A 12,087-nucleotide genomic window follows, 5' to 3' on the forward strand; every position below is an offset into this window, starting at 1 on the left:
CGATGCATCTTTCTCCCAACCGGTGTCCGCGGACGAAGACTGTTTGCCGGGCGAACATAGTGCGTGTCCGAGCGGTGATCCGAAAGATATAGATGCTGATGAACTCTGTGAACCATTCATTGAAGGTGGAACAGTCACCCGAGGAGATGCCTATATGCTGCTGTTGGACTTGGCAATTAAATTTGGCCTATCCTGGGCTGCAATTGAAGAGATTCAGAAGCTTTTCAACAACCTCTTGGAGAAGAAATGTTTTCCGGAAAGCAAATACCTCTATAAGAATTTTTGTGGAATTGACATGAAGGATGTGATTTTCAATTTTTACTGCGCAGATTGCAAGCATCTGCTTGCTAAAACAACGGGATGCCTAGAGCAGCGTCAAAAACTTGAAGTCAAATGTACAGTCTGCAACACAAAATATGTAGGCCGTGATCTTATGCGCACAGGCAGCTTTTTTGTAACTTTGCCAATTGAGAAGCAGCTGATGGCAATTCTTTCTAGCAAGACAGCCAACACTGCGCTAGCAGCAAACCTCAGCCGGCCACAGAGCAGTAATGGCTTAATGACTGACATCTTGGATGGCCATCAATATCGCACTGCACGTGAAAAGGTTGGGATGGCTACTCATGATTTAACATTGACTGTGAACAGTGATGGCAGTCCTGTGTTCAAGTCGTCAAAGTACAGCATATGGCCTGTGCAAATAATTTTAAATGAATTACCACCCCGGCTGCGTTGGAGCAATGTAATGGCACCACTCCTGTGGTATGGGCATCAGCATCCAAATATGCCAATGCTGCTGCAGGCATTTGTGCATCAACTGGAGCAGCTAAATGCAACTGGTATCACGTGGACACTTGCTGGCACACAAGTACGCTCCAAGGTAAATGATCCCGAACAGAAAATTTTAACACATTTACGACACAACTCTTGAGTATATATTCACATGATATTCCATTATCCTGCAGGTTTTCTGCATATGTTGCTGTGCAGATGCACCTGCCAGAGCTGCAATGCAACAAATGGTCCAGTTCAACGGTTACTTTGGTTGTAGCTGGTGCTACCATCCAGGAACCAATGTACAAGGCAAGTCCTATGCCACTCTTGGCTCTTTTGCTGTGGTCAGAAGCTGGACCAGTTAAAATACATGCTACCACTGCAAAAAAATGTGCCAGTCTATGTGGCTGAGTATTCGGCACATTTTATCTCTAGTATGGATCAGTGTAAAGGGAAGTATGATTCAGTTACCGTAAATTAAACTTGCTGTGTGTATACTTTTGCTTCTTTTAACAGGTACTATCAAATACTGCTTGGATCAGCTCTACCCTGATCGCACTGACGAAGAAACATTGGTGGACATGAAGGCGGCTTGTCGTACTGGCACTACTGTACATGGAGTCAAGGGCCCATCTCCACTTATTAACTTATCAGGTTTTAGCCCTGCTTGGTCATGGTGCCCAGATTACATGCATTGTGTTCTACTTGGTGTCGCAAGACAGTTGACAGAATTGTGGCTCTCTGATACAGGAGCAGATTATTACTGTGGCATGCCCTCTACTGTGAGGGTTATAAATGAACGGCTTGGTGAAATAAGAATGCCTGTATGTGTTAGCCGTCAGCCACGACCGCTGCAGGTTAGAAAATATTGGAAGGCCTCAGAATGGCAGTACTGCTTGCTTTATTACAGTGTACCTTGTCTCACTGGTGTGCTTGAGGACAAGTATGTGACTCACTGGAGCCTTCTTGCATCAGGTGTATTCATCCTGCTAAAGGATTCTATTTCACGTGCAGATGTAGACCTCAGCACACAACTACTTACAGAGTTTGTCGTTGGTGTTGAATTTTTGTACGGCCGGAGCAACATGACGTACAATGTGCACCAGCTTTTACATTTGCCAAAGTCGGTTGTTTTGTTTGGACCTCTGCGGGCACATTCTTGTTTCTCATTTGAAACAAATATGGGCAGGCTCTTGAAGCTAATAACATCTGCCAATGGAGTGGCCTTGCAGATTGCTAGCAGGCTTCTCTTGCGCAGCAGTCTGCTAGCCCTGAAAGCACGTGCAAGCAACTATGCACTTTCGCTGATCAAAGAAAGTGCTGCAAAAGAATGCTTAGAAAACATTACTTCTCTAGGCAAACCTGAGACAGTTCATGATGATTTTTCTGCCCATACAGAACTACAGGGAAAGCAAATAGTTGAATTTCGTAGGATGAAGGTTGGGTGCACTGTAATTGCATCAGAGCGGTACAGCAAACATGTCAGAACAAATAGCACTGCTATTGTTTTTCCAGGTGGCACATATGCCAGGGTAAAAAGAATATTCTGCTCCAGAGAACCATCTGGAGAACACTTCTTTATTATTTCTGAAGTATACACTGTTGACTCTGTCCTGCCAAGTGAGCACATTAAGAACGCAAAAAAACGAGGTGATGAATGTCTGCTCAAAATTGGTGCACAGATACGACCATGCATATATTTTTGTTTTAATAACCACGAGTACTTTTGCGATTTAGTTAACTCTTATGAATGGTTTTGATGACCTAATAGCTCACAATAAAAAAATTCTGGCACCAAAGTTTTTAATGTGAAGCATTAGGATTGGCCCCTGGTTTATTCTTGTCCAGCCAGATAGCGTCAAAAATAAAGTGTACAGTGGTAGACTTCGAACACTGGTCCATCAGTGCTCCAGTAGGTATAAGGCTCTCTTCATCTTTAGAAAGATGTTGCCATATGCAGAATATTGGTCAGGACAGGGTAACAAATTAAGAAATCCAATTTGATGATCTGCTAGTTAGGCTATAGTAGCATGTGCTGCCAGCAGAGTAAATAACCTCATGAGTTTATTTTTCGCAATCACTAGCTCTTTGAGATGCTATATGATGTTCAACTAACTTCAGTACCAACCTAGTAGGTTCAAGGTGCAACACCCAGCAGCTGCTGTCAAGTGAAACTAGGAAGGTTTATGAAAACCTTAGCTAGGAAGCTGTCATGAATCAAATAAAAATTAGTCATCTTCAGTAATGCCTTGTGCTTGCAAGTACTCTTGCTTTCTTTGTGTTTTGTTTTGTACTCCTGACGGTGCTTGGCATCTTTTAATTGCAGTCTCCATGATGCATCAACGAAACCACTTGTAAGCAGGTGTTTGAGAGATGAAAAGTTTTCCTTCCTCTGTTTGCCGCATGCATGTGAAGCACTTCCTTATTGTGCTAGTGTATTGTACTTGAGATAGTAATATATCTCTTACTACACGTAGCAGGACATTTCATCCAAGTCGTGCTGCATAAGACCAGCTGCTTACAGGGTATCCGTTAGTCTGCTTCTGACAGCCACTTAGCAAGTCAGATGCTTTGCTTTAGCATAGATTCCCACAGCACTTGCGAGACTTACTTAACTGCCTTTTCTGTATGTTGTGGTTGTTTGATGTTGCAAGAACTTCAATGTTACTCTTCTATTATGAAAATATTGAATATCATGCAGGCTTTGTACCAGCAGGTATGTGAAAATTACTTAAGGTGGCTATATGTATACCAGTGTTATACCTTGGTCTTTTGGCTTGATTACAAAGAACAGATGCACTCATTGGTACTACATTGTGATTCAATACGCCACAACTATGTGTAATAATTTAGGATTGTTTTCATATAAAAGTAATGCTATGCTATCCAAGCATTCTCCTGCATTGTCAGCAGTTTAAGCAATTTTTATATATTGATGTGTTCGACTCTGAGTCATGTAGTCTTAAAGTGTACGAACTATGCAATTAATACTCTTGCATGTCTCATAAGCTAATGATTCAAGACATTTAGCCACATGTTCAATTCATGTGTGCATGCAGCCTGGTATTACGTGACACATCTTTTTTCCTGCAGTAACCTTACTTTGAAGCATAACAAATACAACTACACAATTAAGTAAACAAGACTAAATGAGTGCAACATGCAGGACGAGCACTCATCCTGTCTGGTTTACCTTTGATGTGTAGTTGTCTTTTTCTTACGATTCGAAGTACCTTCAGGGAAACTTACAACTCACTTAAGTTTTTGTTCTGCTAAACCTTCAATTTACAAACTGCTGACATTATAAAGCTGGATTTTAGTCAATGTGTGATTAAACGTACCTAATTTTGCAAGCACTTCCAGGTTGCCTTCAGCACATTACATGACCACGAGATACTTGCGGAAACTAAGCAGCTAATCTGCTTCTAGTCCTTTTGTAGCAGACAGTGCACATATTTGTTTGAAGCTGTATTTACCTGTTTCTTTATATATATATAAACGAATAACGATTGTCTGCACTGTGTCTGCTCAATCGAGAAGGTTGCATGTTTAAAAGTTAGTGACTTTTCAGAACCTATGTAAAACATAGTAATGTTCACTGCTATGATACTTGCACTGTCATCAATACTATGCAGCAAAGGGACAGCAGTTTTTCTTATAGTTTGTGGCTTCGTAGATTGCTGCACAAAGAAAACTTTGCAAGGGCATGGCATTGTGTTGTTGTGTTCACTTGTGCTCCTGTGTATACACATTCTCGAGCTACTGTGCAGGTTCTAACCTACAAGTAATCAGCGAATCATTCATGCAGCTGGAAGTAAAGTGATCCCCTAATGTAAATGCTGAAACTGAAAAATGTTGAATATGGTGTAACCAGTGAAACTAGGACAAAGCAAATGCACTAGCTATCATTTTTATTATTGGATCATGCATACCTTGGAAATGAACATTGTACAATATACCGAATGGTTGAAAATAAGCATATTGGCAAATCTTCAAACTTATAAGATGGAGCGCTGATAGAGAAGTTCAGAAAAAGAACAACACATGGTTCCATCCGTATGTTGTCCTTTTTTGTCCTGCCATTTACTGATACCCCTAATAAGTTGCAAAATATGCGTCGCAGCCATTCTGTATGCTTTGAACAGACATACTTCAAGCTGTTCGCTAGTTCCATTTATAAGGTGTCATTTCCCACACATATTTTTGCCTGTCAATTGCAATAAAAAAATTGTTCATACGACCGATTTTATTATTTTCTTTCAAGAGATTATATTTTAGGTAGTGTTGCACACTAAAAGCATATATCCACATATGTGCTGAAGGGACATATATTTCTGAAGCACATCATATAGAATGGAGTCAGTCCTGTATCAAATACTATTGTCTTGAAAATGAATTACAATCTAATTTTGTACCTTAATCATTTCTGTTGCCTATAAGCAAACAGAAAAGCAGGACAGTAAATTATGAGCCTGGAACCAAAAACTTGGTCTAAAATGTTTCACTCTCACAACTCTCGAATTTCCTGTACAAGGCACAACAAGCCCATCAAACAAAATAATTGTGTATTAGAAAGAAAAAGAAAACTTTCAGGATTTCAGAAAAAGTGCTAAGCCTTGCCTAGCTTTCAAGTTAGTTAACGTGTACTAGGGAATGCAAACATACTCACTTTTTCACAATTCGCTGCAAACTAAAACCAGGCAGTTGTTTTACTTTTTAATGAAACCAACATCATCTGAGCTTTTGATGCTGCATGCCTTCATCTAAATATTGTGCAGCTCTTTGCCATAGTCATTTTAAAAGTAAGAATTCTATTCAGTACATGACTTTCAAGAGCTTCATTTACCCTTTTGCTCAATAGTACAGTCATACTCCTGAAAATTATTTTCCATCCACATTCTGTGATTGAGCATTTCCAGCTGGCAGCTGAACTATCGTCCAGCTGGAAACATTCCTAGCTGTTTCCAGCTTCAGCTGGCAGCCCATCCAGTCTAGCGATCATTTTCCAGCTGGACCATGTCTGGCTGGAAACTGGCCCAGCTGGATAATGTGATTACCAGCCGCATTTCCAGCTGAAAAACTTTCATTCCAGCTGGTATTGAAAAATCCAGCTGGAAATGAAGCTGGAAAACCCTTTTCCAGCTGGAAATTGACCTCCCATTTTCGTCTGGGAAGTGAGAAAAAAAAGAAAAAAAGCACTTTGACTTACACTTACATCCGTGCGAAATGCACTATCACAAAAGTGATTTGCTCATTGCCTTTGTGGAGCACAGTCAGATATACTTTTGGTTGCACCACAAATCGTGTATTGTGTGGCTACTGAATTCCTAAGGACAGCCTTCACTGTTACAAAGCCTCTGCAAATATAAATCAATGGTCCCTGTCCTAGTCAACACAACAGGCGGGTACATGTATGGCATGCTGGACAAATAATTCTAAATAAATCCCTCTTGAGCGCATGGCTGTTACGAGACCCTTAGCATCTTGAAATGCAAGTTTAGCTCTGAACTGGTTAAATTGGTGATATAGCCATGGTCAAGGTAGCATTTTCTTGAATCTACTGTGTGTGAAACACACTCACGATTGTTAACAGTTGAATTGTTACAATTGCAATCATCAGAGAGACCTAATCTCGGCCTACATAGCTATATATACTGAAGGGCTCAGAGCACATATTCAACATTCCACCGTCTTGCTTGAGTACCATCTCGTTTGCTTGAAAGGGGTGAGCTCTCGGGCTACATTTTCAAGAACCATTGTTACTCACTAGCCTCCACTTTAAAAGATGTTTGCTCCTGCTGCGACATCACCATGTCCCTTTCGGGGTGAGAGAAAGCTCTATTAGAACTGTTTATGACATCTAGGCCTTCTTTGTAACCCCTGGTATTTAGAGGCATACTTGATCAAGTGCCTTTACAAATTCACTGTCCTTCGTTATTAAATGTGACCACTGTAACTGCAAGAAGACCATTGAACACCTCCCCTGTCAGTCTTTGATGTCCAATGTCAGCCCTTTTAGAGTGTACCCACCCAACTGAATAGTTGACCTTTCGCAGAGGCTAGGATCCTGGGTGCTTGGCCATATTAATGAAGAAAGCTATGCATACATGCTCTTATGACTTTCTAAAATAAACGAATCTGAAAAGATACTTATAGACGCCATCTGTCGTTTGTGCGAGTGGACTCTCGACTTGCCTCCTTTTTTTAACCCCTCATACCCTCACCCCCATGCAGGGTAGCCAACTGGATGTACGTCTCGTTAACCTACCCGGCCTTCCTTGTTCCTTTCTTTCTCTCTCAGATGTAAACCCCATGCAGGAAAACTAAAAACCACAAAAAATCTAGTCAGCCATACCTGTTGAAACTAAGATGCGACATGCTTAAGTAATTTCAGACGTGTAAATGCACCTAAAGTACAGAGACAAAGGAAAGGACAACACACACGTAGCACATGCACTACTGATTCTTGTCCTTTCTTGTAATTGTCCTTGTATCTTATAGACTTTTACAAGCCTGCAACGCTGAACCAACTCGCCTAACTACCTACATTGCTTAAACCAATTCAATTAATATTTTGGGTAATGTATACTCAGGAATTCGTGCTATGATTAGGCAGATTCTTCTCTTGCAGAACTTCATCCAACCAAACACCAGAGAAAAGAGTGATGCTGATACAGACACACAAGTTTTTTTGGCAGTGGAATGTGTTAGCTGGACAAACTACTGCAAGCGTTGCATAGCAACCTGCATTGAAGCTGGTGAGCAAGTTGAAGTGCATGATCTGTAAATTTTCTGCCAATTAATTTGCATTGTCAGACATCTGTGACAAAGGTGAAGAAAGGACTGCTGGCATCTGGAACAGGTTCTTGCTAAGTTCGTAGCAACTGCTATTACATTGGAGGACAAAATAAAGCAACCACTTTGCCACCTGAAGCAGTATTCTCGCTTGTTGCTTAATCCAGCAAGGATAGAAAAAGAGTGGAGAATGCTGCCTTCCAAGGTTAATTACAAGCAATGCAAAAGCAACCTTGGAAATCGAATCAACTGCATCATTCTGGGCAGAAACGGGAGAAGTAAAAAGATAGGATGACATGCAAGAGTACAGAAATATCTGTACATTGGCCCAGCACATATTCACTTTATAGTATTGCTGCAACTGAAGGAAGCTATGCTAAAAAAAGAGAAGCAGCTGGGCTTGGAGTTGAGAAACTGCACGCCGTAATCATAATAAGATCAGCTTTTGCTATGACTGGCATGTCAACATGCCAGTCATAGCAAGACTATGTCATAGTCATGACATAGTCAAGACTATGTCATGTTGACATAGTCATGACTATGTCAACATGTACAAGCATCAATGACCAGCAAATTAAAGTCCACCAAAAAGGAAGTGGACTAAACAAAACATTTGCTTGAGCTTTGGCAAAGTGTAATCACCTGGCATTTCTACTTTCATGGCCTCATCAATAAAATAAAGTCGCATAAGTCGCAATATTGCTTTTGCTGTAATGGACTGTTTATTGTGTATTTGCTTATGTTAGTATATGATTTTTTATGTAGTTTTATAGGTGCAACAAAGCACTAAATTTTTTGGTATAGTTTGCATTGAAATATTTCAATAATGGGGGTTGTTACTCTTACATGTTTTTACGCCAACCCAGTAGCCCAAGTTGTATATTAGCTTAGATTATATATTAGATTATATATTAGTATATTAGATTAGTCCGGTGGAGCAGCGACCGAGCTCTGACCGTGCTTCCTTTGTTACAGCTCCGAGCCGTGGAACCGCCGCATCGCCCGATGACCATGGAAGCGTCGATGTGCTAGGCCTGCGGCAGATATCTGCGCAGGGATCTGGGCCAAGCAAGCGCGGATGACAACGGGACGATAATGCCGCGAAAGGGGGCGGCGCTGACGTCACAAACCACGGGTTCTACGGGCTACAAAAGGACGCTCAGAAGAAGAACGCCCCGCAGTCCGGTGGAGCAGCGACCGAGCTCTGACCGTGTTTTCTTTGTTATAGGTAAGAAAATTGTGCCTCAATGAGACACACTTGCCTGAACTTCATGCTCCACTGGACTGACTGCCGTGTTGAAATAATTTAGTATTGTAGTGTTGTAGCCCTATCGAAGAAGTTATGGCGGAACGAGAGTGTTTTGCATGCCAGAAGAAGCTTGGCAAAGAGCAGTTTTTGTTGTGTTTTCGCTGTAAACATTGTTACCGTCTGGGCAAGTGCTCACGCATTCAGAAAAAAAGATTTAAAGGTATGAAACAAGGTGACATTGATATCTGGAAATGTCAGTCATGCGCAGATGAAGAAACTGAATCTTCGGATTCAGACAGCAGCAATGCAAGTGACCAAAACCCCGAAAGCGGCAAGGAGCCTCAGCAGCCAAGTGCTGCGGCTCAAAAAGTTGAAAGCTTGGATCAGAAATTAGCCAAAGCTTTGTGCAAGTTAGATAGTGTTGATCAGAAAGTCGACATGCAAAACGTAACGACGAAATCAATAGAGAGCTTCATGGAACTGCTATCAAAAAAGTATGATGAACTTCTTGCCAAAATCGGCTCCCAGGAAACTGAGATCTGTAAACTAAAGGCAAAAACCGAGGAACTTGAGAAACGGCTGACTGAAAAGGATGCTGAAGTTGCTCGCATAAGAGATAGCATTGAAATTGCAGAGCTGTACTCGCGCCGGAAAAATATTGAGATTCATGGCTTTCCCGAATCACCAAAGGAAGACCTATTCCAGGTCTTGGTGAACCTTAGCAATAAACTTGACATTCCAGCGCCAGAACGGCATTCCTTGGAAGCAGCGCACAGGTTGAAACCGCGTCAAGGCAAAATCACTCCAATTATTGTCAGATTCACCGACCAAGCAACCAAACATCTCTGGATATCCAAAAAGAACACTCTCAGGGCTGAGAAAATATTCCTGAATGATAATCTGACCAAAATCCAAGGACACTTATTTTGGCAGACTCGACAGCTGGCGAAAGAGAAAGGGTACAAATTTGTCTGGACAAAGAACGGCAAGGTGTTGGTCAGGAAGGAAGAAGGTTCTAATGTAATTAGTGTCAATAGCGTGGCTGATCTTGCAAAAATAAACTAATGGGGTCATTTGAATCCTTCAGCGAATGGGATAAACATATCCTCGAAACATTAAGGGAAGAAACACTGCATGAAGAGCTAAAATTACTACACGTGAACATTCGTAGCCTGCAGAAAACTTGGGACCACTTGTGTGCGTATTTGCAAACAATGCCTGATGTGGATGTCATTGCGCTGTCTGAAATCAACATTGCAGCGGAAAGGACAAGTTTGTATTGCCTCAGAGGCTACTCGCAATATGCCGTATGTCGGGAAAATAGGAAAGGTGGAGGTGTTTTGGTGTTTGTGAAAGATAGCTGGTTGTCATACAGTATTGAGGTAAAATTTGATAATGCCGAGCTGCTCAACTTGTCGATTAGTAAAGTGGACACTGCGTACACTCTGTGTATTATCTATCGGCCGTTAAACTTGAATAGAAACAAATATATCGCGGAACTGCAGCTTTTACTGAATAAGTATATGAACGAGAAACACCTGATTTTAGTAGGCGACATAAATATAGATATCTTCCAAGAGTCTCAAAGAACTGTAACTGATTACCTTAATTTGCTAGCTGAACATGGGTTATACAACGCAATAAATGACTACACAAGAGAGGAATACTTGGGCTCAAAAATTTCCAAATCGTGCATTGACCACATCATCCTTCGATTAACCAACCAGCGGTATACATCCGGAGTCGTGAAGCACAAACTGGCTGACCATTATTTTGTCATGTTAGCAATTATGTCTGAACAACCAATAACGAAAGGAAAGGCTTTGGTTACAAGAACTATTATCGATAATGCACACGTTGATACAAAAATTAAAAATACAAACTGGAGTGCACTCTTACCGCTTGATCACTGAACCATGTACAGCAGTCTTATTGAAACATTCAATAGGATTTACGAAGGTTCCACTAAAATAGTAAAGGTGAAGAAGAGAAAGCCTGACAGTAAATGGATCACGCCAGATATCATAGAATTGTGCTACCTTAAGGACAAAGCATGGCAGAAAAGCAAGAAAGAACCGCACGATGTTACGAAAAGAACAGAATACTGTTCACTAAGAAATCTGGTGACAGCGAAATTGCGACTTGCGAAACGAAGATACCTGTCACGAGAATTCTCGTTAAATAAAAACGATGTAAAGAAAACGTGGGCATTGGTAAGCGACCTGGTGGGCCGATCGAAACACGCATGCGTTGAAGAAGTGATAAAAAAGAACTTCCCCACAGTAGACACGAAAGTAATGTGTGATAAGTTCAATGACACGTTCTTGCATGCGGCGGAAAAACTAAGAGCAACAAGTCGCGATGGACACACCGAATACAAACCTAAACGCACATGCGCAAACACAGCTTTTCTGCCAGAAATATCTGAAGTCGCATTATGGAATATCATCAAGGGTTTGAAGGAATGGAAGCCACTAGGTTTTGATAAGATTCGTAATCGAGACCTCCGTAGTAATTTTAAGGAACTAAAAGACGTATTATTAAAAATACTAAACGGAATATTTCAAACTGGAGATATACCGAAAGGAATGAAAATCTCTGTTGTTAGGCCAATATACAAAAACGGAAAAAGAATGACTGCGGAAATTAGACCGGTTTCTATCCTTTCAGCGCTTGCCCACATAATGGAAAAGCATGTAGCATCCGTGCTGCTGTCGTTCTGTGATCGATTTTCACTTAACAATAATGCGCAATTTGGCTTCACACAGAATAAAAATACAACTTCCTTGCTAGATGAGCTATCCGATTACATCAACAGTTCGATAGAAAATAACCGAGTGGTCCTGGCTTTAATGTTAGATCTAACAAAAGCTTTCGATACCATAGACCATAACATTCTGATAAAAAAGTTGGATATCTGGGTTTTCGGAGACACTTCATTAAGTTTTTTTCAAGTTATTTTGCTGACAGATTTTAGTGTGTTAGGTTAGGAGAAACATATAGCAGTTTGGAGTCACTAAACTATGGAGTACCTCAGGGTCGTACGTTAGGACCCCTGCTTTTTAACATTTATGTTACAGACCTCAGCCTTCTACCATTACATTCTAAAATGTTCCAGTATGCGGACGACACTGCGATTACTATAGATGTTGCCAACATTGATACAGAGTTCCAACAACTACAAAGTGATATTGTTAAATTATGTGATTGGTTTCAGGAAAATTAGATTTACGTAAATAAAGGAAAAAACGAAGCTAATTTGTTTTAAG

At 40.9% G+C, this 12,087-nt stretch overlaps 1 protein-coding gene and 1 long non-coding RNA gene across 2 annotated transcripts in view; both read left to right on the plus strand.

Moving 5' to 3' along the window:
• LOC142558594 (uncharacterized) overlaps positions 1 to 12,087 on the plus strand; it is a 75,343-nt gene that overhangs the window by 61,636 nt on the left and 1,620 nt on the right. Inside the window, exon 2 of the long non-coding RNA XR_012823041.1 lies at positions 8,545 to 8,797. This is a non-coding gene — a long non-coding RNA (uncharacterized LOC142558594). The remainder of the gene's footprint in view (positions 1 to 8,544; positions 8,798 to 12,087) is intronic.
• On the plus strand, positions 619 to 2,884 carry LOC142558591 (uncharacterized). The gene is made up of 3 exons (XM_075670740.1): positions 619 to 880; positions 966 to 1,083; positions 1,291 to 2,884. The coding sequence occupies exons 1-3, from the start codon at positions 746 to 748 to the stop codon at positions 2,532 to 2,534; spliced, it is 1,497 nt and encodes a 498-aa protein (XP_075526855.1). The 5' UTR covers positions 619 to 745; the 3' UTR covers positions 2,535 to 2,884.

The sequence above is a fragment of the Dermacentor variabilis genome, chromosome 9, assembly GCF_050947875.1.
Source record: "Dermacentor variabilis isolate Ectoservices chromosome 9, ASM5094787v1, whole genome shotgun sequence".
Lineage (NCBI taxonomy): Eukaryota > Metazoa > Arthropoda > Arachnida > Ixodida > Ixodidae > Dermacentor > Dermacentor variabilis.

Coding starts and splice junctions, on each gene's coding strand:
- LOC142558591 (XM_075670740.1), top strand. CDS start 746: ATGGCACCACTCCTGTGGTATGGGCATCAGCATCCAAATATGCCAATG. Junction 881..965: donor GCACACAAGTACGCTCCAAG/GTAAATGATCCC, acceptor ATTATCCTGCAG/GTTTTCTGCATATGTTGCTG. Junction 1,084..1,290: donor TCCAGGAACCAATGTACAAG/GCAAGTCCTATG, acceptor TTCTTTTAACAG/GTACTATCAAATACTGCTTG.